At 41.8% G+C, this 26,329-nt stretch overlaps 3 protein-coding genes across 4 annotated transcripts in view; all 3 read left to right on the top strand.

The window, feature by feature from the left end:
- COPG1 (coat protein complex I subunit gamma 1) overlaps positions 1-9,818 on the top strand; it is a 34,958-nt gene extending 25,140 nt beyond the window's left edge. Inside the window, exon 24 of the mRNA XM_037070283.1 lies at positions 9,365-9,818. Within this exon, the coding sequence (XP_036926178.1) occupies positions 9,365-9,495 (131 nt within the window). The 3' untranslated portion in view covers positions 9,496-9,818. The remainder of the gene's footprint in view (positions 1-9,364) is intronic.
- Positions 1,091-6,615, top strand: LOC119004073 (dolichol phosphate-mannose biosynthesis regulatory protein-like). The gene is made up of 2 exons (XM_037070771.1): positions 1,091-1,165; positions 5,763-6,615. The coding sequence occupies exons 1-2, from the start codon at positions 1,091-1,093 to the stop codon at positions 5,988-5,990; spliced, it is 303 nt and encodes a 100-aa protein (XP_036926666.1). The 3' UTR covers positions 5,991-6,615.
- A 1,289-nt stretch (positions 9,819-11,107) lies between the features above and the next one.
- LOC119003744 (abasic site processing protein HMCES-like) lies at positions 11,108-23,349 on the top strand. Of its 2 annotated transcripts, none has more exons than XM_037070293.1 (4): positions 11,108-11,187; positions 11,720-11,925; positions 22,139-22,282; positions 23,135-23,349. In XM_037070293.1, the coding sequence occupies exons 2-4, from the start codon at positions 11,743-11,745 to the stop codon at positions 23,291-23,293; spliced, it is 486 nt and encodes a 161-aa protein (XP_036926188.1). In that variant the 5' UTR covers positions 11,108-11,187; positions 11,720-11,742; the 3' UTR covers positions 23,294-23,349. The 2 variants fall into 2 exon arrangements, with proteins under 2 accessions (XP_036926188.1, XP_036926196.1); XM_037070301.1 differs by having other exon boundaries at positions 11,713-11,925.
- Positions 23,350-26,329: the final 2,980 nt, after the last annotated feature.

Genomic DNA, 26,329 nt, shown 5'->3' with positions numbered 1-26,329 from the left:
TGGGCTGTGGGCTCCCACTGGGAGCTCAGGGAGTCCAAATTCCTGGTGTTGAAAATTCAAAGTGATGGCAACTTCCAGTCAAGATGGAGGTATACATAGACATGCTTTGCCTCCTTGCACAACCATAAGAAGGATCACAACTAACCTCAAAACGAAAAACACCCAGAACTGCCAGAAAATCAAACTGTATGGAAGTCTGACAAACACAGATTAAAAGAAACCATATTCATCCAGACCACTAGGAGGGCCAGAGACAGGGAGCTGGGGCAGAGAGGGCTCAGTGTGGCAACAGTGAGGCAGCCAGAGGAACATGCCGTCCTGCATTTATGTGTGGTAGATAAAATCAGGAAGGATACTTGGGAGCAAGGGATCCCAGCCCCAGGCCAGACTATGCAGCCCAGGGTTCCAGCATCAGGAAAATAAAGCCTTATACCTTCTGTAAAAGCCAGTGGTGGTTGGGGTCGCAGAAGAAACTGCCAGTCTCTTGGAACAGGTAGTTTAAAGGGCCCACACAGTCCTAGAACAAACACAAACTCACCCACTGTGGAAACCACCACTGGGGCAGCAGCTAGATGGGAAACCAGTGGCACATGGAAAGGGGGTGAAGTGACTGAAAACAGTGCAAGTGTCAACTAAGCCTCAGCCGCATTGACCTCTTTACAACCCCTCCTCCACATATAGAGCCAAAAAGTGGTGAAGTGGATTGCTCTACCCTGGCGAATACCTAAGGCTCCGCCCTATACAACTTAATAGGTACACTAACGGGTACACAGCAGCTCTACATAATATACAGGAACAAACACAGGGAGGATGCCAAATCAAGGAGACAAATATGGCCCAGAGAGTTCTGACCAAGATGGAGACATAGGTAGAAACACTTTGCTTCCTCAAACAACCAATCTAAAATCAATAAACAACCAGAAGTGCCAGAAAATCAAACTGCATGGAATTTCAACAACCAAGGAATTAAACAGTCAACCAGATCAACCAGGCTGGTAAGATGGGCAGATAGAGAGAACCTATGGAAAGGTGGCAGATCAAGCAGGCGGGCTGGCTGAACAGGAAACAGACTCAGAGCTGACTGAGGACAATGGCGGGGGTTGCTGCAGTGGGAGAAACTCCGTCTCATGCGAGTCTGTTGGAAATTGGGGCTAGAGCCAAGCAGGCGAGCTGCATTGTTCCCTCTCTGGCCCCTCCACCACAGACAGCGCCACAGCACAGCAAGGAAGGTTGCCTGCCCTGGTGAATACCTAAGGCCCTACCCCTGTACAATTTAACGGGTGTGCTGAGACAAAGAAACAGCCCAAGTGAAAGAACAGAGCAAAACTCCAGAAAGAGATCTAAGCAAGGAAGAGATCGCCAACCTAGCTGATGGAGAGTTCAAAGCCCTTGTAATCAAAATGCTTACAGAACCGATTGAGCTTGGTCAAAAAGTGAAAGAACAAATGAAGGATACCCAAAGTGAAATAAAGCAGAATTTTCAGGGAACCAACAGTGACAGGAAAGAAACCAGGACTGAAAGCAACGATTTGGAACAAAAGGAAGAAATAACATTTAACTGGAACAAAATGAAGATACAAGAATTCAAAAAAATGAAGAGATGCTTGGGAACTTCTGGGACAACTTGAAATGTTCCAATATCTGAATTATAGCAGTGGCAAGAAATTGAAAACTTATTTGAACAAGTAATGGAGAACTTCCCCAATCTGGCAAAGGAAATAGACTTCTAGGATGTCCAGGAAGATCAGAGTCCCAAAGAAGGTGGATCCAAAAAGGAACATACTAAGACACAGCATTAAGTTACCCAAGATTAAAAGAAGCAAGGGGGAAAGGATAGAGTTACCTACAAAGGAGTGCCCATAAAGGCTATCAGCTGATTTCGCAAAAGAAACCTTGCAGACAAGAAGGAGCTGGAAAGAAGTATTCCAAATCATGAAAGGCAAGGACCTACATCCAAGATTACTCTATCCAGCAAAGCTTTCATTTAGAATGGAAGGACAGATAAGGTGCTTCCCAGATAAGATCAAGTTAAAGGAGTTCATATGATCATCAGGCCCTTACATGAAATGCTAAAGAGACTTATCTAAGAAATCGAAGAAGATCAAAAACTATTAACAGTAAAATGACAGTTCACAACTATCAACACATGAACCTAAAAAACAAAACAAAACTAAGCAAACAACTAGAACAGAAACAGAATCAGAGAAATGTTATCAGGGAGGGTTTTTAGTAGGGATGGGGAAGAGAGGAATAAGGGCAAAAAGGGACAGGGAAGAAGAAGCATAATTACTAGGCATAAAATAGGTCAAAAATGATATAGGAAACAATTCAAAGAACTTAGAGGTACAACCCATGGACATGAACTAAGGGGGGTAAATCCTGGAGGGTTGGGAAGTGTAATGCGGAGGTGCATAAAAGGGGAAAAATTGGGAAAACTAATAGCATAATCAATAAAATATACTTAAAAAATAAAAGAAATATGGCTCAAATTAAAGGGTATAACAAAACCCCAGAAAAAAGAGCTGAGTTAAACTGAGATAGCCAACCCATGGGATGAAGAATTCAAAACTGGTGGTAATGATGCTTGGATAATTTACTGAATATGGCAAAAGCGTAATGGAAGAATTGAAGGCTACACTAAGTGAAATAAAAATCCACAGGGAACCAACCAACAGTAAGGGAAGGAAGCCAGAGTTCACTAATTTGGAACATAAAGAAGTAAACAACCAGAACAGAATGAAGAAACAAGAATTCAAAAAAATGAGAGAATAGCCCTGGCTGGTGTGGTTTAGTGGATTGACCATAGGCCTGTGAAGTGAAGGGTCACTGGTTTGATTCCCAGTCAGGGCACATGCCTGGGTTGTGGGCCAGGTCCCCAGTAGGGGACAAATGAGAGGCAACCACACATTGATGTTTCTCTCCCACTCTTTCTCCCTCCCTTCCCCTCTCTCTAAAAATATATAAAATATATTTTTTAAATCAGACAATAAAGTGATTATGGGAAATCTCCGGAAGTGCCAACTGCCAAATTATAGGAGTGCCAGAAGAAGAAGATGAGGAAGAAATTGAAAACTTATTTGAAAGAATAATGAAGGAGAAGCTCCCCAATCTGGCAAAGGGAATGGACTTCCAAGAAACTCAGGGAGTGCCAAAGAAGTCGGACCCAAGGAGGAACACACCAAGGCAGATCATAATTACATTACCCAGGATTAAAGACCAGGAGAGAATCTTAAAAGAAGCAAGAGAAACAGAGAAAGTTACCTACAAAGGAGCTCCCATTAGACTGTCAGCTGATTTCTCAAAAGAAACTTTGCAGGCAAGAAGGGACTGGCAAGAAGTATTCAAAGTGTTAAAAAGTAAGGACCTAGGGACTTCCGCCAAGATGGAGGCATAGGTGGAAACACTGTGCCTTCTCCCACAACCAAGTTTGAACACAACAAAGACACAACCAAAGGGCAGAAAGTTGAATTATACAGAAGTCCGACTACATCTAACCGTTCAACCGGAACGGTAAGAGGGGCGGAGCCAGCAGCGAGCAGGGTCGGGCAGGACATGTCCCCCGACTCAGGCATGCAGGCAGCCTGGAACCAATTGGGGTGCGGGGCAGACTGACCGAGGTCGCACATTCGCGCACAGTGAGACAGACCACGCAGGCCCCAGGGGGCGAGGGCTGACGGCGGTGGCACACTCGCGTGCAGTGGGGCGAAACGCGTGGGCCCGGTGACGGCAGCAACTGCGGCACCGGTGAGGGCCGCAGCGGCAGGCAGGACGCCGTAGTCCCTCTTTGACCCCTCCTCCACATACAGCGTCACAACCCAGCGACTTAGTTGCCCTCTTCTAGTGAACACTTTAGGGCTCCGATCCTGCTACGGAACAGGCACAAACAGCCCAAAAGATGGTGCAAGAAGAACTCAAAGTCCCAGAGCTGATAACTCTAAGTGACCGAGAAATTGCCAGCCTCTCAGAAGCACAATTCAAGACACTATTTATCAGGATGCTCACAGAACTGGTAGATTATAGTCACAAATTAGAGGAACAAAGTCACAAATTAGAGGAACATATGAAGGCTAAACTAATTGAAATGAAGGGAGATGCACAGGAAACCAATAGTGATGGAAAGGAAACTGGGACTCAAATCAATGGATTGGACCAGAAGGAAGAAGGAAACATCCCACCAGAAAGGAATGAAGAAATGAGAATTCAGAAAAATGAGGAGAGGCCTAGGAACCTCCAGGACATCTTTAAACGTTCCAACATCCGAATTATAGGGGTACCAGAAGGGGGAAAGAAGCAGCCATGAATGGAAAACTTATTTGAACAAATAATAAAGGAGAACTTCCCCAGTCTGGCAAAGGAAATAGACTTCCAGGAAATCCAGGAAGCTCAGAGAGTGCCAAAGAAGTTGAACCCAAGAAGGAACACACCAAGGCACATCATAATTACATTAGCCAAGACTAAAATGAAGGAGAGAATCCTAGAAGCAGCAAGGGATAAGGGGACAGTCACCTACAAAGGAGTACCCATCAGATTGTCAGAGGATTTCTCAAAAGAGACCTTCCAGGCAAGAAGAGGCTGGAAAGAAGTATTCCAAGTCATGAAATCCAAAGACCTACAGCCAAGATTGCTTTATCCAGCAAAACTTTCATTTAGAATGGAAGGACAGATAAAGTGCTTCTCAGATAAGGTCAAGTTCAAGGAGTTCATCATCAACAAGCCCTTATTATATGAAATGTTAAAGGGACTTATATAAGAAAAAGAAGATGAAAAATATGAACAGTGAAAGGACAGCAAACACACAGTTATTAACAACCACACCTAAAACAAAAGCAAACCAAGAGGACAGCTAGATCAGGAATGGAACCATAGAATTGAAGAACACATGGAGGGTTAGAAACGGGGGTGGGAGGGGGAGAAGGGGGGAGAAGGCACAGAAAATAGCATAGATGGTAGGTAGAAAATAGATAAGGGGGAGGGCGAGAATAGTGGGGGAAATATAGAATCCAAAGAACTTGAGACACGTGGTTATAAACTAAGTGGGGGAGAATGGGGGGAGGGAGGGTGGGAATAGAACAACTGTAATGGTAAAATCAATAAAATATATTTAAAAAAAAAAGTAAGGACCTACATCCAAGATTATTCTGCCAGCAAAGGTATCATTTAGAATGGAAGCACAGATAAAGTACTTCCCAGACAAGGCAAAGCTAAAGGAGTTCATCATGTGAAATGTTAAAGGGACTTATTTAAGAAAAAGAATATTAGCCCTGGCTGGTGTACCTCAGTGGATAGAGTGCGGCCCTGCGAACCAGATGGTTGTGGTTCGATTCCCAGTCAGGGCACATGCATGGGTTGCAGGCCTGTTCCCAGCAGGGGACGCATGAGAGGCAACCATGCATTGATGTTTCTCTCCCTTTGTGCTTCCCTTCCCCTCTAAAGATAAATAAATAAAATCTTTAAAAAAAAAGATCAAAACTGAACATTAAAATGACAACAGACTCATGGAAATGCAGGAAAATGACCATGGGGAAAGACCGGTTGATGGCACTTGGCCTCGTCGCCATTAGCCTGATATCTTCACCTGATCATCTTCATACTGCTGGGTGATTCTCTTGGTACCTAGCACTACCAGTTTAGGGCAGGTGCTCCATAACAACTGTTAAATGAAGGAAGGAAACAAACCAAGGCACACAAAATAACATCATCTTAAAGAAAAGCAAATGTCCCAGTGGTTTGATTGGGGTCAGTCTCTGAGATGGTAGAGGTAGAAGGTAGGGTTTGGGGGAGCTAAACAAGGCTGGGAATCTGCACCAGAGCTCTTCCAACAATGCCAGCCATTCATTGATAGCCAGCGTATTATCCACAAATGTTTCCTGTTCCGAGCCTATGCCATTGCCATCCCACCAGCTGCTGGCCTCCTGCTGCACCTGTTTGTGGGAGTGTTCATCACTTATGTGATGCCAAAGAACCAGAAGGTGACCAGGAAGGCTCAGTAAGGACCCAGAGAGGATGATGTTGCCGACCCCTTCTCTGCCACTCCTCCAGGGCATACCAAGGGTGATCCCACAGGACTTGTCCAGGTATTGCAGCGCCCTCAATTGTGGCTGCCCTGGAAATACTCCTGAGGGATGGAGCCACTCACCTGTGACTGGCCCTAACCCCGCTCCTCCCCTGCCCACTTTTCCAGAGCCAGGAGGGAGTACCTGGAAGTCTCCCTCTCCCTCTTCTGCCTCAGGGTCTGAAAGATGCTTGTTTTTCCCTACCTCATCTTCATATCCCCTGTTACATTTTCCTCTGGGTTTTACTTTTTTGCCTCAGTTTTCCTCCTGCTACTTGCTGATGTTTGAAATTGGCAGGTTCTGAGACATCACCTGGCCTGTCCTCACATTTCCTTTTCCTCCACAAAGATAGCTTTCCCAGTCCTGACATAGCCTGCAACCCCACAGTACTTCTGGATCTAGAAAGCCTAGGGAAAGGACAGGCCTTGGGACCAGCACCAGTCTCTAGGGCACATTAAAGTGGTAACAGCAGGCCCTCAGACCTACTTGTCATGGAGGCCCAGCCTCTCAGCCCCTAGTACTGGCCTGTTGAGAGCTGGACAATAAACATGGATGGTGTGTTTAGAAAGAAATAGATAACAACAAACACAATTACCAACAACTGAATCTGAAAAAAAAAAAACTAACTAGAACAGAAACAGAATCATAGATAATGGAGATCACCTGGATGGTTATCAATTGGGAGGGGGAAAGTGGGGAATGAGGGAAAAGGTACAGTGATTAAGAAGCATAATTAGTAGGCACAAAATAGATGGGGATGTTAAAAATAGTGTAGAAAATGGAGAGGCCAAAGAATTTATATGCACTATCCATGGATATGAACTAAGGTGGGGGGATTGCTGGAATGGAAGAGGGTTACCAGATGGAGGGAGGCAAAGGGAAAAATTTGGATAACTAATAGCATAATCAATAAAATACACTTAAATTCATAAAGTAAATAAAGGCCTGCAGTGAAATGGCTCCCTCCTGACCCCTGCTGCCAATCATCCAGTTCCCTTCCAATGGGCAACTATTGTTACTATTAAAAATGATGCCAGTCCTTCTAGCAATTTTTTTAATGTGTCTTTTTTAAAAAATATTTTTTATTTATTTATCTTTAGAGGGGAAGGAAAGGAGAGAGGGAGAGAAATATCAGTGTATGGTTGCCTCTCATGAGTCCCCTGCTGGGGACTGGCCTGCAACTCAAGCGTGTGCCCTGACTGGGAATCGAACCGCGATCGTGTGGTTCGCAGGCCCGCGCTCAATCCACTGAGCTACACCAGCCAGGGCAGCAATTTTTTAAAATATTTTAAAATTTATTTTTAGAGAGAGGGGTAAGAAGGGAGAAAGTGATGGAGATAAAATTTAATGTGGGGACCTGGCCCACAACTCAGGCATGTGCCCTGACGAGGAATTCAACTGGCAACTTTTTAGTCCATAGGCTGGCACTTAATCCACTGAGCGCAGGCCTGCAAGTCAGACGATTGCGGTTTGATTCCCAGTCAGGGCACATGCCTGGGTTGCAGGCCAGTTGCCAGTGGGAGACACATGAAAGGCAACCATACATTGATATTTCTCTCCCTCCTTCCCTTCCCCTCTAGAAATGAATAAAATATATTTTTTTAAAAGCTAATATGTACATATTTCCCTTTTTAGTTCAAATGTGTGGTTCAGTTGCCCTGTAAAGCAAAAGGTTGTGGGTTCAATTACTTGCCAGGGCACATGCCTAGTTTACAGGTTCAGTCCCTGGTCAGGGTGCATACAAGAGGCAACTGGTCAGTGTTTCTCTCCTTTTCTCCCTCCCGTCCTTTCTGGGTCAATGAGCATGTCCTCAGGTAAGGGTAAAAATTTTAAAAAAATAAATAAAATTTTAAAAATTCAAATGTGTAGGTACAAATGGTTTTATTTTTTCACTTGACAGTGCATCTTGGAAATCTTCCCTGTCAACACGGAGTTTCCTAATTAAGAAATTCTAGTAAAATATACGTAACATCAAATTTATTATTTTATCCATTTTAGGTGTACAATTAAGTGGCATTAAGTATATTCCTATTATTGGGCAGTTATTGCCATTATCCATTTTCAGAACTTGTTTTTAATGTTCCCAAACTAAATCCTCATTTTTGGGGCGTAGCTGCCTGAAATTCCATTGTATGGATATTCCATAATTTTATAAAGCCAGCCTTCGTTAATGAACATTTAGATCATTCCAGCCTTTTGATATTACAAACAATGTTAAAGTGAATAATCACATATACACATGTGTACATACACACATACTTTATTTTGCTTGTGTGCACTGAGGTCCAAGTACATTTCTCATTTTGATAAATGTTTCCCATTGCCTTCCATAAAAATTGTGTGCCTTTCTTCTCATACTCTGGACAATGCAGTGTGTTATCAAACTTTATGACCTCTGCCAGTCTGGGTGGAAAATGCTATCTTGGTATAGTTTTAATTTACATTTCTTGTATATTGAATGACATTAAGCATCTTTGCACATGTGAAGTACCATTTGTATTTACTTCCTGTTTTGTGAATCATTTTCATATTTGTCTAATTTTCTAATAGGAATGGAATTTTAAGCATTCCTCATGGAAATTTTTAAACACACAAAAAATTGAATAGTACAATGAACACCCCCCCCCTCCCATGTGCTCATCTTCCAACTTCAACAGCTATAGCATCTATAGCCCTAACTCATTGTCCTCACCAGGTTATTTCAAAGCAAATTACAAATGTAAATCTTTTTAATCTGTATGTTCCTGTAAGAGAATGACTTTATTTTAGGGGTGGATATAATTTTCACATTTGCAACAATGAACAAAAGGAAATAGATTTTTTTTGAGTGTTTATAAACAGGGTTGGTAGGTAGCTCTGCTTCAGTGCCCTGCTCAACAGTCCCTAAACCCATGTTTCTGGCCACAGTGAAGCAACCCAGTCCCCTGGGTCTTGCTGACACCTGCTCTGTGGTTTGATCATGGTGGGGCTGTCCCTTCATCTGTGGTCTTAGATTCAGCCAGCATGTGTGAGAACCTCTGTGATACCAGGGAAACCCTTTTATGTCCATTAATTCATTTGATCCTTAGCAGAAGCTTAAAATAGGATTAGTATTATCTCTTCTACTTGTTGAGGATACTAAAGCCTAGAGAGGTTAAGTGACTTGTGCAAGGACTCACCCAGAGCTTTTAGCCCAGTTTTCCTGTTCCCAGGCCCACTTTCCACTTCACTACCCCAGAGCTGCCCTGATTAGTTGCTGTAAGTGCCACTTAAGCATAACCTCTGCAGCCGCCTTCTGCCTTATACACCTGTACTTCTCTCTTCCCTTCTAGGTGTATTCCGGGGTGGTCATGACATCCTGGTGCGCTCCCGGCTGCTGCTTTTGGACACAGTTACGATGCAGGTGACTGCCAGAAGTTCAGAGGAGCTGCCAGTAGACATCATCTTGGCATCTGTGGGCTGAGGCCCACCCTGCATAGACCCTACTCCTACCCTTTCCCCCCAACACTATGCAGAATTCAGACCTTCCTCCTGTACCCAGTGGAAACTCCTTCCTAAGCCTCCATATTTGAAAACAATTAGGAATCATTTTTAATTTAACCTTTACCCCAGGACTGTTAGGGGGTAACTTTTTTTTAAAGGATAATTTTTGCTTGTATTAGAACTTGCTTCTCTACCTGCCAGGGAAGGACATCAAAAGTTAATAAAAAGCTCTTATCTCTTGAACTTATCCCCAGAAAAATCATCTTATCCCTATAAATAAATCCGCATGTATTTACTAAATGACTGGTACTTCTGCAGACTTGTGTTTAGGGTTTCCGCCTTCCCCTTTTGGCCTCCCCACAACCAACAACACCTATCCCCTCTACATCCATAGCAGCCAAAGGGTTGCCATGAGGCAGGACCCTCTCCTACTCTGTCCAAGCCCCACATGCGGGAACAGGAGCAGTGCAGGTTTGCTGAGGGAATGACACCTGCTGACAGGCTTTGAGTGCATGCATTCTTGCATCTTTACAAATACGAGGTGGAAGATGATAGGTGGAGGTCCTAGAGGGTTTTGGATCCATCACCATCTGGTCTGAAGTAGAGTGTGTGTTGGAATTTGCCTGCTCCTGCTTTGATCCAATTCAGGGAATACTCATAAGGGAACAGCATTTGCTCCAGATGCAGAAGTCCCTGTTTTATGCCCCAAGGAAGCAGGCTCAGAGGCCACCTCAGCTGCATTTGTAAACTCAAGACAGGTAGTTTTATCAACACTAGCTGAAATACAGCTATAAAGCCCATTTTTAAAAATCTGGGCAGCATGTCATGGCTGGTGTAATTCAGTGGGCTTGCAAGCCAAAGGGTTGCCAGTTCATTTCCCAGTCAGGCCATATATACATGGGGGCATATATGATTCGAGAGGTAGCCACACGTTGATATTTCCCTCTCTCTGAAAATAAGTAAAGTGCTGTTTTAAAACAATCCAGGCCTCATTCTTAGTTGATATTTCCCTCTCTCTAAAAATAAGTAAAATGCTGTTTTAAAGCAATCCAGGCCTCATTCTTAGAGAACATGATGGGTAAGGGGTTGAAGGAGAGGGCCTTGAGGGCTCATTCTGGTGCCCACTGAAGTTAAAGTAACGTTCGATTCATGAAAGTGTTTCTTATGGTCCAATATTTGACCAAAACTATGAGATAGTTCATAGGACTGTAAAGTAAAATGTTTTCTGATTACAACCCTACCATGACCTGGTGATCCTACAGTTACCTAGCATCTCTTCCAGCGTCCTTGGAACGAGGATTGCCGTTGCGGATTCTTCCCTAGCCCTATTCCTTCGCTTTGTTGTAGAAGGGCAGTTAACCCCGCAGGGGCAGGGGGTGGGCAAACGAATGTGGAGGAAAGTGGAGCTCCAAGAACCCTAGTATCAAGGAGTGCGCAAAGGTAACCCTAGTCCCCTGAGGCACTTAGAGAAGATTGAGATCCAAGGGACCACTTTCCCTCGCCAAGCTGGGAGAGGGAAAGAATCCCGAACTGCCCGGCGTTGGGGATATCAAGGGAGTTACCCTGTACTTGGAGGTGGGGCTAGGCTACGTCACTGGGGCGGGGCCAGGAGCGCGGCCTGCAGAGTGTAAGCAGTGAGTGACGCTGCCTGCCCGCGGGGCCCGAAATAAAGGTGAGATCCCAGGGGTAGCCGGGCTGAGTTAGAGTGACGTGATGTACACTACTGGTCCTGGCAGAGGTGGGGGTGAGGCGACACTGGCGGCCGACTGGGGCCAGGGCTGAGGTGGGTGGTGAGGCGACTCTGGAGGCCGGTAGACGCCGAAGTGGGGAGGTGGGGTTGGGCCAATGGCGGGACCTTAGCCCTGGCGCGGAGGGCCCAGGTCACGCCAGCGGGTGGTCTTGGGGCCACCTTTATCCCGAGACTTGCTCCGAAGCTGGAGTGTTGTGGCTTGGGGGCCCCTGGTGCTGGAGAGCAGAGGAGCCGCGATGGACAAGAAAGAGGCTAAATTTAGATACTACCCAAGGGTGGCACCTGGTTGCCATCATCAGGATTAGCTAGTGCTCGCTTGATATGAGGCTCTAATTAATCCCAGGAGGGGACAGAAGGAAAGGGGAAGTGAGGATGAGACTATATGGACGAAACGAGTCACCCAGAGGAAGGAGCTAGTGGCTCAAATCTTTTCCTAATGTTTTGCAGTCTAAAGGTTGTGAGAGGCCGCATTGAAGAATGTGTGGGCGAACATCCTGCCATTTACCTACAGATGTTCTCACAAGAGCATGTGCCTATCAGGATCGGCAGGGCCAGCAGCGCCTTCCAGAGTGGAGACATCCTGACAAGTACTGCCCCTCTTACAACAACAGTCCTCAATCATACAGCCCAGTGCTGCTGTCTCGACTGCACTTTGAGAAGGTAATCACTTTATCTGCCTTGCACTTTGTGATTTTCTACTTCTATGTAGATAACCCTTAAACAACGTGGGAATGGGAGGCTGGGTAGGGACGCTAATAATCCCCGCACCCCTGCAAGTCTGAAAATCTACATATAACAACTTTTGACTCTCCAAAAATTTTACTAATAGCCTGCAGTTTACCGAAAAAGCCTTACCAGTAACACAAACAGTAGATTAACACATATTTTGCATGTTGTATTATAAACCATATTCTTACAATATAGAAGCTAGAGAAAAGAAAATGTTAGTAAGAAAATCATAAGTACATTTACAACGTTTATTGAAAAACAAAACCGCATATAAATGGAGCCATGCAGTTCAAACCTGTGTTATATTTGGTTTGGTGTGTATGCTCGGCCTCTGAGATACATCGAAAAACAGTCCTTACTTGACCCCTAGTTGAGAACCACCCTGGGCTTCATTGAAATGAGTTTTATTGATATCTTCTAATCTTGCAAGATAATTCAGTATTCTTCAGGCTCAATTTAAATGCCTTCTTTATAGACATTCTACCCATAATGCATGTCAAATTTATATAACCCTTGTATCTGAATACATTTTTTTTAAAGACAGCACCTTTGCAACCTCAGTGATCATCGGGGTCATTTGAGTATCTTTTAAAAAACAAAAAGATTTCCGTGTCTCTTACCAGTTGTGCTGAATCAGAATCTCTAGGCCTAAGGCAGAATTAAGACCAGCTAATCTAAAATACCTGTAATGTTTCTTGACCACTGAAGTTACTGTTCTTTCTGCTTGTATTTTTAATCTTTCTGTGTTTATCTTTTACTAAAATTAGAAACAGATGTATTTCGTGTGGTTATCTGAAGTTTGATTGCTTTCATTCTGTTTATAGTGTTTTACCCAGTGTAGTGTTGGAGTGACCAATAATATATAATCATGTATTGGTTCTTTGCTTTATTTTTATTACAAGAATGCATGTGATAAAAATGTTTCACTTCAGAATTTAATAGTTTCTCCATATCTTTTTTAAAATTTATATATTACATAAATATCCTTGATATATTTTTAAAAACATGTTTGTTTCTATGCTGGATTTTTATTCTTTTGATCCATAATGCTTAAGTCACTTTATAAAGCTGATTATACCACAGCTACATAATCTTCAGAACTCTTGTGATAATATGGTTGTCAAAAAGACTCATTTCTACATTACAGGGCTCACATTATTTTGAAGTAAACAAACAAATAACATTGACCTTTTTGGTAAATGAAGCTATTTACATAAAATAGTTTATTCTTAAGCCATTTAAGAAAGCTTTTTTTTTTAAATGAGAGGATAATCAAAATAAAGGTAATGTCAAAGGGAACCTTGACTGGGAAAGGAAACAGTAAAACATGTTACAAAAGAAGGTGTAACTTGAAGTAAAAAGAGAGAAGGAGTAAGTATATGAAACATTCTCGTTTAGCCTTGGTTCTTTTCGTACCACCTCTTTAGAATTATACAATGAATGTTAGCTGGAAGAAAAATTTGTCTAACAGATGTAAAGGCAGAAGAGTAGGAAGATTGTTACTTGTCGTAGGTTACCCAATCTGTGATGGGTAGACCTGGGACTGAGGTCCAGACCAGTGTTCCCACTCAAGTGGATGTTTCCCACTAGGAATGGGGAAGGTGGATCCCCTGGCAAGTATAGCCCTCCTCTTCTGTCAGGGGTATGAATTTGCTCATTGATGGGTGTGATGACTCTACATCTTTAATAAATTTTATTAAGATTTCTAGGGTTTCATAATTTTAATAAATAGTTGTGGTTTCATTTTGTTCTCAAACCTGTAAATTATAAAGCAAAATTAGACTTCCAGCCAAGATGGAGGCATAGGTAGATATGCTGTGTTTCTTGCACGTCCAAAAGAAGGACAAAAACCAGTTAAAAATAAAAAGCAACCAGAACTGGCAGAAAATCAAACTGTATGGAAGTCCAACAACCAAGGAATTCATCCAGATTGGTAGGAGGGGTGGAGATAAGCAGCCAGGGCAGAGAGGACATGCAGCAAGGCAAGCGGCTGGCTGACCAGGTGGGCTAGGTGGCGGCTGGTGGAGCAGGCGGTCCCACATTCATATGTGTTTCTTCCAGAAAGAAAGAAAGAAACAACAGGGGAGCAAGACAGACTGTACAACCCAAGGTTCCAAATAAGGTCTCAAAACATCTGTCTGTAAAAACCTGTGGGGTTTACAGTGGTGGGAGACACTCTCAATCTCACAGGAGAATCCATTGTAGGGACCCGCAGGGTCCTAGAATGCACACAAACCCTCCACCCAGGAATCAGCACCAGAGGGGGCCAGTTTGATTATTGGCATCAGGGGAAGTAACTGAAAGCTGGGGCAAGAGCCATGCAAGTAGCACTATTCCCTCTCTGACATATACAGCACTACAACAAAGCAAAGTGGGTTGCCCTATTCTGGAGTATACCTAAGTCTCTGCTCCTTACAATGTAACAGGTGCACAAAGAAAAAGAAGTATGGCCCAAATGAAATAATAGGTCAAAACTCCAGAAAAAGAACTAAGTGATGAGGAGATAGCCAACCTATCAGATACAGAGTTTAAAACACCAGTAATCAGGACACATGCAGAAATGGTTGAGTATGGTTGCAAAATAGAAGAAGGAGTGAAGGCTATACAAAGTGAAACAAAAATATGCAGAAAACCAACAGTGATGGGAAGGAAACCAGGACTCAAATCAACAATTTGGAACAGAAGAAATAAACATTCAATAGAAAAAGAATGAGAAAATAAGAATTCAAAAAAATGAGGAGGGGCTTAAGAATCTCCAGGACAACTTTAAACATCCCAATGTCTGAATCATAGGGGTTCCAGAAGGAGGAGAATATGAACAAGAAATTAAAAACTTATTTGAACAAATAATGAAGGAAAACTTCTCTAATCTGTTGAAGGAAATAGACATGGAAGTCCAGGAAGCTCATAGAGTCCCAAAGAATTTGGACCCAAAGAGTAACATACCAGGACATATCATAATTAAATGGTCAATGATTAAAGATAAGGAAAGAATCATAAAAGCAGCAAGAGAAAAAGAAACAAGTTACCTGCAAAGGAGTTCCCATAAGACTGTGAGCTGATTTCTCAAAAGGAACCTTGTGAGCAAGAAGGGGCTGGAAAGAAGTGTTCAAAATCCTAAAGTATTGCACATCATGAAAGGCAAGAACCTACATCCAAAATTACTCTATCCACCAAAGCTATCATTTAGAATGGAAGGGCAGATAAAGTGCTTTACCCAGATAAGGTCAATTAAAGGAGTTCATCATCACCAAGCCCTTAGTCTGTGAAATGTTAAAGGGACTTATCTAAGAAAAAGAAGATCAAAACTATGAACAGCAAAAATGACAGCAAACTCATAACTATCAACAACTGAACTTAAAAAAAAAACCTAAACTAGAACAGGAACAGAATCACAGAAAAGGAGATCAAATGGAGGGTTATCAGCAGGCAGAGAGAAGGAGGAGAATGGAGGAAAAGGAAATAAGAAGCATAAATGGTAGGTACAAAATAGACAGGAGGAGGTTAAGAATAATATAGGAAATGGAGAAGCCAAAGAACTTATATGTATGACCCATCAACATGAACTGGGATGGCGGGGGGAATGCTGTGAGAGGGGCTGAAGGGCTAATGGAGATAAAGAGGAGGGAAAAATGGGACAACTATAATAGCATAATCAATAAAATATACTAAAAAAATGAAGCAAAATTAGAACCATTTCAGCCATTTATTTAATCTGTATCATCAACGGCCAGCACATATGTATAGATTGCAACATTTACATTTGAAACCACTGGTTTGCAAATCACTTCCTTTTTCATTTATCTACCCCAGAGCTACCAGCTCTTCTGGTCACAGTTCAAAAAGATAGAGGAAAAGATGACTAATATTGAGCAATATTTTCAGTATTTTGGCTTTGCAGCCACTTTTTATTGAGTGATCCCAGTAGAGGGCAGCCTCACTTTTAGGTTTAATTTACAATTGTCCAGTGAACACATTCAAGTTAAAGGTAATCACTGGAATTTGTAAGAGTAGGATTTCTCAACCTTACCACTATTGACATTTTGTGTGGGATAATTCTTTGTTGTGGGAAGCTATCCTGTTCATTGTAACATGTTTATCGGTATCACTGGCCTCTACCCACTACATGCCAGTAGCATTGTCCTGGTTATAATAATAAAAAACATCTCCTGATATTGCCAAATATACCCACTAGGTTTGCACACCACCCCTTCCCACCTGCCCCAGGTTTTGATTGTGATAGTGGTAGACTGGGTGGGTGTCAGAATTGGGTTCCCTTGTTGAGAACCTTAGATGTAAAAGTATTGTCTTACAAATTTCTGATGAGAGATCATTTAGTTGGCCATATAAATAAATATATATATATATCTTTTATTCTAATTTCTGCTTTGGGCAAGGGTCCCTTCTGCTTAGAAGGTACGTTTGATTGTAGAAGAGAGGGTTAAGGTTAGGGCCTAAGGCTCTGTGTTTTCACACATTCATTCTTCTTCCTCCTATCCCTGATGAGATTAACACTTGGGTTTTTGTCCTTTTACATTTCCAGGGTTTTCTTTTTCTTAGTTATCCTGCACACATATTACTGTAATTTTTTTTTCTTTTGGCATACAGCTGTTAACCCAAAGTCACTGGTGTCAGTTCAACACCGACAGGAATCTACAACTTGGGGCGTAGTGAAGAAGAAAATTTTCTGCAAACCAGAGGATCGAGGTTCGATTCCCAGTCAGGGCACATGCCTGGGTTGCAGGCCAGTTCCCTGCAGGCCAACTCCCAGCAGGGGACACACGAAAGGCAACCATACATTGATTTCTCTCTCCCTCTCTCCTTCCCCTCTAAAGATAAATAAATAAATAAAATTAAAAAAAAAGATTTACCTATGCTAACTTGTTTGAAAAAAAAGAAGAAGAAAATTTAAAATTTTATTCAGTGCAAATAGCCCAACTATGACACAGCACAGCTGTGAAAATAACATGGCTATTTGGTGGCCTTGAGGCCAGGCCCCTCTAAGTAGACAGCTCTGCTCTTCACTTGTCTGCTTGGCTTCGCTACAGCAAGGTATCTTCAGTGTTTCTTTGGTGTGTCAGCTCTAGGAAGAGTAACACAGTCTTCGGTCTTTTGTGGAAAAGAAAAGTGGCTCTCAGAGCCAGAGGGGAGCTAACTTATGTAGACAGAAGTCCCTCCTCCTGGTCCCTGGTTAATCTGTCCTCATGCAAATGAGAATGCCAAATTCTTGCATTTTGGTCCAAAAGCCACTGTCCTGACTGGTCAGAATGGAGCTGCTCTGGTTGGTGGGTGAAGAAGCTGATGGGATATAGCTGCATGGCTCTGATTGGATAGGAGATGCCTCAGTCTTATTGGTTGAAATAAGATCCCTGGAATTCATTTATAAGGGCTGGCTCAGAAGGTAGAAACACAGTGCCAGCAAGCAGTTCCGTGCAGGAAGCAGGCAGGTTAGTGCAGGCTTCTCCCTAAAGTGAAGTTGGCATGAGAGTCTCCTGTATAGAAATGGCTGGTAGGCTCTGTTTTAAATTTGACCCCATTTAGCCATCTGGAGCCCTTCTTAGTTAGTATCTTCTTTCTCATTGTCCACGCATACCTAGGCTGCCTGTCTTTAAAAATGAAACACACACACACACAGTTGATCCTCATTTATAGATTCTATTTTTGCAAATTTGCCTACTTGCTAAATGTATTTGTAACCTCCAAAATAATACTCCTAAAATAATAACGTACTGTTCATTCATGGACAATACAGGTAGTGAGTCACCTGATATACACATTCCCAGCTGAGACTGAATTAGACAAACCTCTTAAAAACAAACCAAAAAAAAAAAAAGGAAGTTCTACCTTCTCGTTTCAGCTGTTACATTATAAAGGAGTGTCCTTTTTGCCATCTATTTAGTGTCACTTTTTTGCATTAGAGATTTCATTGTTTAAAATCCTGCCCCCCCCCAAAAAAAAACTGTTCTCAAGCATAGCCCTGAAGTGCTTCCTGATTGGTATTCCCAAGTGTAAGAAGCTTATAATATGCCTTACAGAGAAAATACACGTGTTAGATAATCTTCATTCCAGCATGATTTACTGTGCTGTTGGTCATTAATTCAACATTAATGAATCAACAGTATATATGAAGTAAAGTGTCTTTATTTATTTATTTTTTTTAAAGATTTTATTTACTTATTTATCTTTAGAGGGGAAGGAGAGAGGGAGAGAAACATCAATGTATGGTTGCCTTTCATGCATCCCCTGCTGGGAGTTGGCCTGCAAGGAACCAGCTTACAACCCAGGCATGTGCCCTGACTGGGAATCGAACCGCGATCCACTGGTTCGCAGGCCCGAGCTCAATCCACTGAGCTACACCAGCCAGGGCTTGAAGTAAAGTGTCTTTAAACAGAAATAGAAATAAAACAAGGTGACATATTAATCAGTTGATGAAAATATTGTCACCATAGGTTCATGGGAAACTAGCCCTGTATTTCCTCTATTTCCCCTAAGAGTAAAAGTTAAGTATTCACTAATTCATTGTTTGCAGCACCATTGTAGAACCTGTCATGAATAATGAGAATGGACTGTGTTGTATGCATGTGTGTGTAGAAAGGGGATTGACTAAAACAGGCAAGATTTTGAAAGAAATTGGACAGGATCTTACCAAGAGCAACAAAAGAGATGCCCTTCTGAGACATCACTGCTGATGATTCCTTTCTTGACTTTTCTCATTCTACTGTTTTCTTTCTAAGTGCTTCTTCTTGGACTCTATTTTTTCATTCATTTCTCCTTTTTTCTTTTTGTATCCTCAGGTTAAATTCTTTGTTTGATTTACTCCTTAAGAAACTTTATACTAATGGCTTTATCAGGTACCTTTATAATTCTAAAAATACTAAACTACAATTTGTATCCATATTCCATGCCACACTTTTTTTAAAACAAAACTTTATTTGTAGTAGTTTTCAAGTATGTTTACAGCAGCACACTGTTCAAGAGGAAGTCACATCCTTCAAGCACAAAGGTTGAATCACCCCTGCACCCACCCTAGGCCTGAGAGCTCCTTCTGGGATGGGGAGAATTTATGAGAGGGACAGATTTAGGGTTGAATAGGGGCTCCCCAATTTTCTATTAAGAGAGAAAAAACACAAATAGGGGGAAGAGGTGATAGACAGCTGATAGGTAAGCAGAGGAGTGCCCAGAATTGGGGGAAGGAATCCATGCCACACATTTTAATGACTCTGTGAGGTAGGTATTATTCACTCTATTTTGACAGAAAAGGAAAGTTGAGGATCTAGGAATTTGAAACTGGTCACACTTCATAAGTAGCAGTGAAGGGTTTTTTGAAGCAGGATCTTACAAAGGCCTTATTTTTTTCTTCTATACCAGAGGTTGGCAAACTACAGCCCTCACACCAGATCTGATCCCCTGCCTGTTTTTGTAAACAAAGTTTTCTTAGAACGCAGCCACACTCATTCATTTGTTCTTTGGCTGCTTTCATGCTACAAATGGTGGCAGAGTTCAGTGGCTTGAGTCATTGCAGCAGAGACTATATGGGCTCACAAAGCCAAAAATATTTACTATCTGGCCCATTACAGATGAAGTTTGGTGACCCGTTCTCTCTACTATGCTGCTTGTCTCCTAAGCTTTAAATCCACACACTTTTGGACATGGTAAACAGCTCTACTTGGATTTTATTCTAGTGACTTAAAATAACCTTTATTATGTTCATTGATGAGGAATTAAGATAAAACATTACAGATGTGACTTGCCTGTTCCCTGAAGTCTGGGGTGTCAGCTGAAAAGACTTGACAACTGGGGCTAGAATCATCTAGAGCAGGAGTCAGAGAACTAGGGCCCTCTGACCATTTTTGTAAATGAAATTTTATTGGTTACAGCAATATCCTTTCATTTATCTATTGTCTCTGTATGCTTTGTCCCTATAACAGCAGTTACAACAGAGACTAGCTTGCAAAGTATTTAATATCTGGCCTTTTATAGAAAAGTTTGCCAATATCTGATCTAGAAGCATCTTAAGTCACTTATCTGGCAGTTGATGTTGGCTCTTAACCTGGGCTGTTGACCAGAGTACCTACCTGTGGCTTCTCCACACAGCCTGGACTTTTTTACACCATGGCAGTCTTAGGTTAGATAGATTTCTTACATGACAGCTCAAAGTTCTAAAAGTAATATGAGCAAATAAGGAAGAAGCTGAAAAATGTTTTCTCACTTAGCCTTAGAAATCAGTGTTACTTTGCCACATTCTGCAAATCACGTAGACCTAAGCTCTCAAGGGGAAAATGGTAAGGATTTATCGACCATTTCCTTAAACTGCCACAGTCTTGCTACTATTATCAGAAAGTCAAAACATGATCTTTCCCCAAATCAAATCCTTCAGATTTTTTGTTCAATAGTGCCATCATTATTTCAGTCCTCTGGGCCTGAAAACTTAATCATCCTTGTTTTCTTTTTAAAATTGCACTATAATTTTATTTTTTTCTATCTTTTGGATGTCTTTTTTAAAAGGTTTTATTTATTTACTTTTAGAGAAGGATAAGGGAGGGAGAAAGAGAGGGAGAGAAACATTGATGTGTGGTTGCCTCTTGCACACCCCCAACTGGGGACTTGGCCCACAACCCAGACATGCGCCCTGACTGGGATCAAATCGGTGACCCACTGGTTCACAGGCTGGCACTCAATCCACTGAGCCACACCAGCCAGGACTAGCTGTCTCTTATTCTCACTATTGTAACCAGAGCTACTCCGTATCACCAGATCCCTGAACTATTGTAGTAGCACCCCGAATGCACTCTCCACTACTGGTTTCTTCTAAACCATAGTGTACTGTATCATGCAGAATAGTCTGTTTGTGCAGTCTAATCTGTAGATATCAAATTCTCAAGGGAGAAATGCCAACAACAAAGTTTAACAACCATGTGTTGGGTGACCCCGAGACTACCCCCATGTTTGGAGATTCACTAGAAGGACTCAACCTATAAGGAATATAGTGGCTGAGCTTTATTATAGTGAAAGGATACACAACAGAATCAGTAAGTGGAAAAGACACAAGTAGAAATCTGGAAAATTTCATGTACATGCTTCCTTATGTTCTCCTCTTGTGAAGGAACAAACTAAGTAATGACAGAAATGAAAACTACAACGTGTGCAGTTTTTCTACCCAGGGGAAATCCATTAGAAACTCATGGCCCCAGGTTTTTATTGGGGGCTGGTCACATAAGCACTCTCTGCTTAGCAAGTACTAAGATTCCAGAATCTCAGGAGGAAAGAGGGTGTTCAGCATAAACCTCATTATTTGCACAAAGAAATTAGTCACAGTAAACCATTCTTATCAGTCAGAGAAAGGTAGGAAGACTCAAAATCTTATTTCTCAGATGCTAACTGAAAGCCAGTCTTGTAAGCAGGCTCTCCTAAAAATAGTATCCTCACACTTGCTTTTGTGCATAAAACTACTTCCTGCATATTCTTGATATGGCTTCTTATATCATTTCATATCTGGTCTTTCCTCCCATCTCTTCTCTGTGTCAATCCTGTATAGTTTGTGGGGTCCATTCTAGAACCATCTCATCCTACCCCTGCCACTTTGGCCCCTTCTTAGGAGCTGATACTTCTCCATTCCATCCCTTACAGACTACTCTCCACAGAACTGCTAACACACTCGCTGAATGTACCACTTATATGGCCCTTAGCCTACTATTTTTGTGTCTATGTGTGCTAACATGTTATAGTATAAGCCCATTGAGGCTAAGCATTCTTCCGCATGTCCCTTAATCACAGCTTGTACCTCATTGTATTAAGCTTGTCTATACTAATGTGCCTCTGGGGAGCTGGTACCGTATAAAGTACAGAGCCTAGCTCTATGTCGCTTCCTTAGTAGGCACCAATTAAATGTTTGCAGGAACAAAACCTCTTTGTATCTCCTACTCCACCAAGCGGAATATGAGTAGTATTCTAATAAATATGATTGCTAAAGAACACAAGTTACATAGTGATAGGTCACTAAACTTGTTTTCAAGTAGAATTTTTTCCTTTTAATATTCTCTATTTTTTGTATTTGATACTGATAGTAATGTAATGTATGTGCTAAATTTGTTTTTTTAAGTTTCATTATGATCTCCTCACTGGATCTTAACCTTTTTTCTGACAGGGTGCAGACTCATCTGAGCGTGTCATTGCTCCCATGCGATGGGGCTTGATCCCATCTTGGTTCAAAGAAGGTGATCCTTCCAAACTGCAGTTCAGCACTAGCAACTGTCGTAGTGATACTATAATGGAGAAACCGTCCTTCAAGGTAGGTAGCTTATCTAGGGAAAGACCTTTTCTGTTCTTTTTTTAAACAGAGCTTTTAGTGCCTTATGTACCTGAAAAATAAAATAAGGCTCTCTTGGGAACCTCCCTTAGCATCCCAAAGTATGTTCCTTGTTGTTTATGTTGAGTGCTGTTTTATTTATTACTGTGTAACAAACCATGCCAAAGTTTAATGGTTTAAAACAAGTCAACTATTTATATTATATCATTTCTTATATTCTGTGAGTTAACTGGTCTCAAGTGGACAGTTTTCACTTGGAAGTTCTTGTATAGTTATAATCAGATGACAGCTGGGGCTGAATGTCTAAGATGGCTTCTTTATCTACATGTCTGACACCCCAGCTGGGATGGGTAGAGCAACAGGTATCCTTTCCACATGCCTACCTGTGGTTGTCAGGGTAGTCACCCTTTTTACATGGCATGTGGCTTTCCCAAAGCATGTGATCCAAGACAGCAGGGCAGAAGCTGCAAGGCTTTGTGACCTAGCCTTGGAAGTCGCATAGCATCACTTGTACAGTATTCTGTTTGCTCAGCCCTAAATCAGTGTGGGAGGGAACATGGGATATGAATACTTTGATGCATGGCTAATTGGGGAGCCAACTTTGGAGACTAGCTACAGCAAGTGCCTATTTGTTAGAGAGCTGCTGCTGCTGTATACATTATTTAGTCTTTTCAACATCTGTGTGAGTGGTGACTTTATACATATGAAAAGTGAGGTATAGAGAAATTAAATAACTGCTCCAAGGTTACACATTGGTAAACTTAAGATTTTAACTCAAGTCCATGAAACATGATTCTATCACTAAGACCATATCTTGCTCACATTTTCCCTCAGGTGCCTCTGGGAAAGGGGAGACGCTGTGTTGTTTTAGCTGATGGATTCTATGAGTGGCAGCGGTGTCAGAGAACAAGCCAGAGACAGCCATACTTTATCTACTTCCCCCAAATAAAAACAGAAAAGGTATCATCATCAGCACTCACAGTGAATATTTAGATAGGTACAGAGAAACTAATCCAAAGAACGGCATTTTTTTCTTCCCTCATAGATTTTTGTAATTTTTTTTAAAGATTTTATTTATTTATTTTTGGAGACAGAAAGGGGGAGAGGCAGGGCAACATCAATGTATGAGAGAAACATTCTTTGGTTGCCTCTCTCACATGCCACCCACCCCCACATACACACACACAGGACCTGGCCCACAACCGAGCCATGGTCCTTGACCGGGAATTGAATAAGTGACCTTTCGGTTCTCAGGCCTGTGTTCCATCCACTGCGCTTCACCAGCCAGGGCTAGATTTTTTTTAACACCAGTAATAGCTTTACTGAGATATAACTCATCTTTTTGAAGTATGCAAGTCAGTGATTTTTTTAAATCTATCAACAATTACTTTATTTTTCCCCAGTAACTTTATTTTTTAATATGTTTTATTGATTATGCTATTACACCTGTCCCATTTCTCCCCCTTAATTCTTCTCAGCCCTGCACACCACCTCCCGCCCACATTCTGTCCCCCCTCATTAGTTCATGTCCATGGGTCATACATGTAAGTTATTTGGCTTCTCCTTTTCCTATACTATTCTTAACCCCCTCTGTCTATTTTCTTTTTAAATATTTTATTTATTTATTTTTAGAGGGGAAGGGAAGGAGAGAAGGAGAGAAACATCAATGTATGGTTGCCTCTTGTGAGTCCCCCGCTGGGAACTGGCCTGCAACCCAGGCATGTGCCCTGACTGGGAATCGAACCGCGACTGTGTGGTTCGCAAGCCCACGTTCAACCACTGAGCTATACCAGCCAGGGCTGTCTATTTTCTTTTTTAAAAAATTATTTTATTGTTGTTCAAGTACAGTTGTCTGCATTTACCCCCATCTCTACCCCCCCAGCCATCCCCACCTCCCTCCCCTGATTCCACCTACCCTTGGTTTTGTCCATGTGTCCTTTATAGTTGTTCCTGAAAACCCTATCCCCCTTTCCCCTCATTATCCACTCCCACCTCCGCTCTGGTTACTGTCAACTTGTTCTTGATGTCAGTGTCTCTGGTTATATTTTGCTTGCTTTTTTCTTTTGTTGATTAGGTTCCAGTTAAAGGTGAGATCATATGGTATTTGTACCTTGCCACCTGGCTTATTTCGCTCAGCATAATGCTCTCCAGTTCTACCCATGCTGTCACAAACAGCAGGAGGTCCTTCTTTCTCTCTGCTGCATAGTATTCCATTTGTAAATGTGCAATCATTTTTTGATCCATTCATTTACTGATGGCCACTTAGGTTGGTTGCAGCACTTGGCTATTGTAAATTGTGCTGCTATAAACACTGGGGTGCACATGTTCCTTTGGATTGGTGTTTCAGGGTTCTTAGGATATAACCCTAGCAATGGAATTGTCAGGTCAAAATGCAGTTTCATTTTTAGTTTTCTCAGGAAATTCCATGCTGTTTTCTATAGTGGCTGCAACAATCTACATTCCCACCAACAATGCACAAGAGTTCCCTTTTCTCCACATCCTCACCAGTTCTTCTTGTTTTTTGCTTTGTATATGATGGCCAGTCTCACTCATGTGAAGTTTTATCTCATTGTGGTTTTACTTTGCATCTCTCTGATGGCTAGTGATGCTGAACATCCTTTCATATGTCTTGTGGACCCTCTTTATGTCCTCCTTGGAGAAGTGTCTGGGCAAAGCGTCTTTGCCCTTTTTTTAATTGCGTTTTTTGTCTCCCTGGAGTTGAGTCATGTGAGGTCTTTATATATTTTGATCAAACCCTTATCCAAGGTATCATTGGCAAATATGTTTTCCCAAATAGTTGGTTTTCTCTTCATTTTAATGTTTTCTTTAGCCATGCACAAGCTTTTTATTTTTATGAAGTTCTATTTGTGTATTCTTTCCTTTATGTCCCTTGCTCCAAGGGACATATTAGTGAAAATATTGCTGTGTGGAATATCTGATATTTTCCTGCCTATGATCTCCTGAAAGACCATAAAGAGACTTTTATGGTGTCACAACTGATATTTAATTCTTTTATCCGCCTTGAGTATTTTTCTGTATGGTGTAAGTTGGTGATCAGGTTTCATTTTTTTTTTTTTTTGCATGTAGCTGTCTAGTTCTCCAAATACCATTTGCTGAAGAGGTTATTTTTACTCTATTTTATGCTTGTGCCCCCTTTGTCAAATATTAATTGACCATAGAGACTTAGGTTTATTTCTGGGATCTCTATTCTGTTCCATTGGTGCATGTGTCTGCTCTTATGTCAGTACCAGGGTTTTTATTTTTAATTTTTTTTGTGGTTTTGCTATTTCCTTTCTTTTTTTTCTTTGTAATATATTTTATTGAGCCCTGGCTGGTGTAGCTCAGTGGATTGAGCTCGGGCCTGTGAAGCAAAGGATCACGGTTCGATTCCCAGTCAGGGCACATGCCTGGGTTGCAGGCCAGTTCCCAGTGGGGGACACATGAGAGGCAACCACACATTGATATTTCTCCCCCTCTCTCCTTCCCTTCCCCTCTTTCTGAAAATAAATAAATAAAATATTTAAAAATATATATATATTTAATTGATTATGCCATTACAGTTGTCCCACTCCCCTCCTTCACTCCCCTCCACCTTGCACACCCCTCCCCCACCATTCCCCCCCTTTAGTTTATGTCCATGTGTCACAAGTTCTTTAGTTTCTACATTACCTATACTATTCTTGCCCTCCCCCTGTCTATTTTCTACCTACCATCTATGCTACTTATTCTCTGTACCTTCTCCCCCCTTTTCCTCCTCCCACTCCCCTGTTGCTAACCCTCCATATGTGATTTCCACTTCTATGGTTCCACTCCTGATCTAGCTGTCCTCTTAGTTTGCTTTTGTTTTAGGTGTGGTTGTTAATAACTGTGAGTTTGCTGTCCTTTCACTGTTCATATTTTTTATCTTCTTTTTCTTAGATAAGTCCCTTTAACATTTTATATGATAAGGGCTTGGTGACGATGAACTCCTTGAACTTGACCTTATCTGAGAAGCACTTCATCTGCTCTTCCATTCTGAATGAAAGCTTT

Source organism: Sturnira hondurensis, unplaced genomic scaffold, assembly GCF_014824575.4.
Source record: "Sturnira hondurensis isolate 20B ecotype Veracruz unplaced genomic scaffold, ASM1482457v3 Scaffold0001304, whole genome shotgun sequence".
Classification (NCBI taxonomy): domain Eukaryota; kingdom Metazoa; phylum Chordata; class Mammalia; order Chiroptera; family Phyllostomidae; genus Sturnira; species Sturnira hondurensis.
The sequence above is the reverse complement of the archived record's forward strand: the minus strand, read 5'-3'. Positions and strand labels throughout refer to the sequence as shown.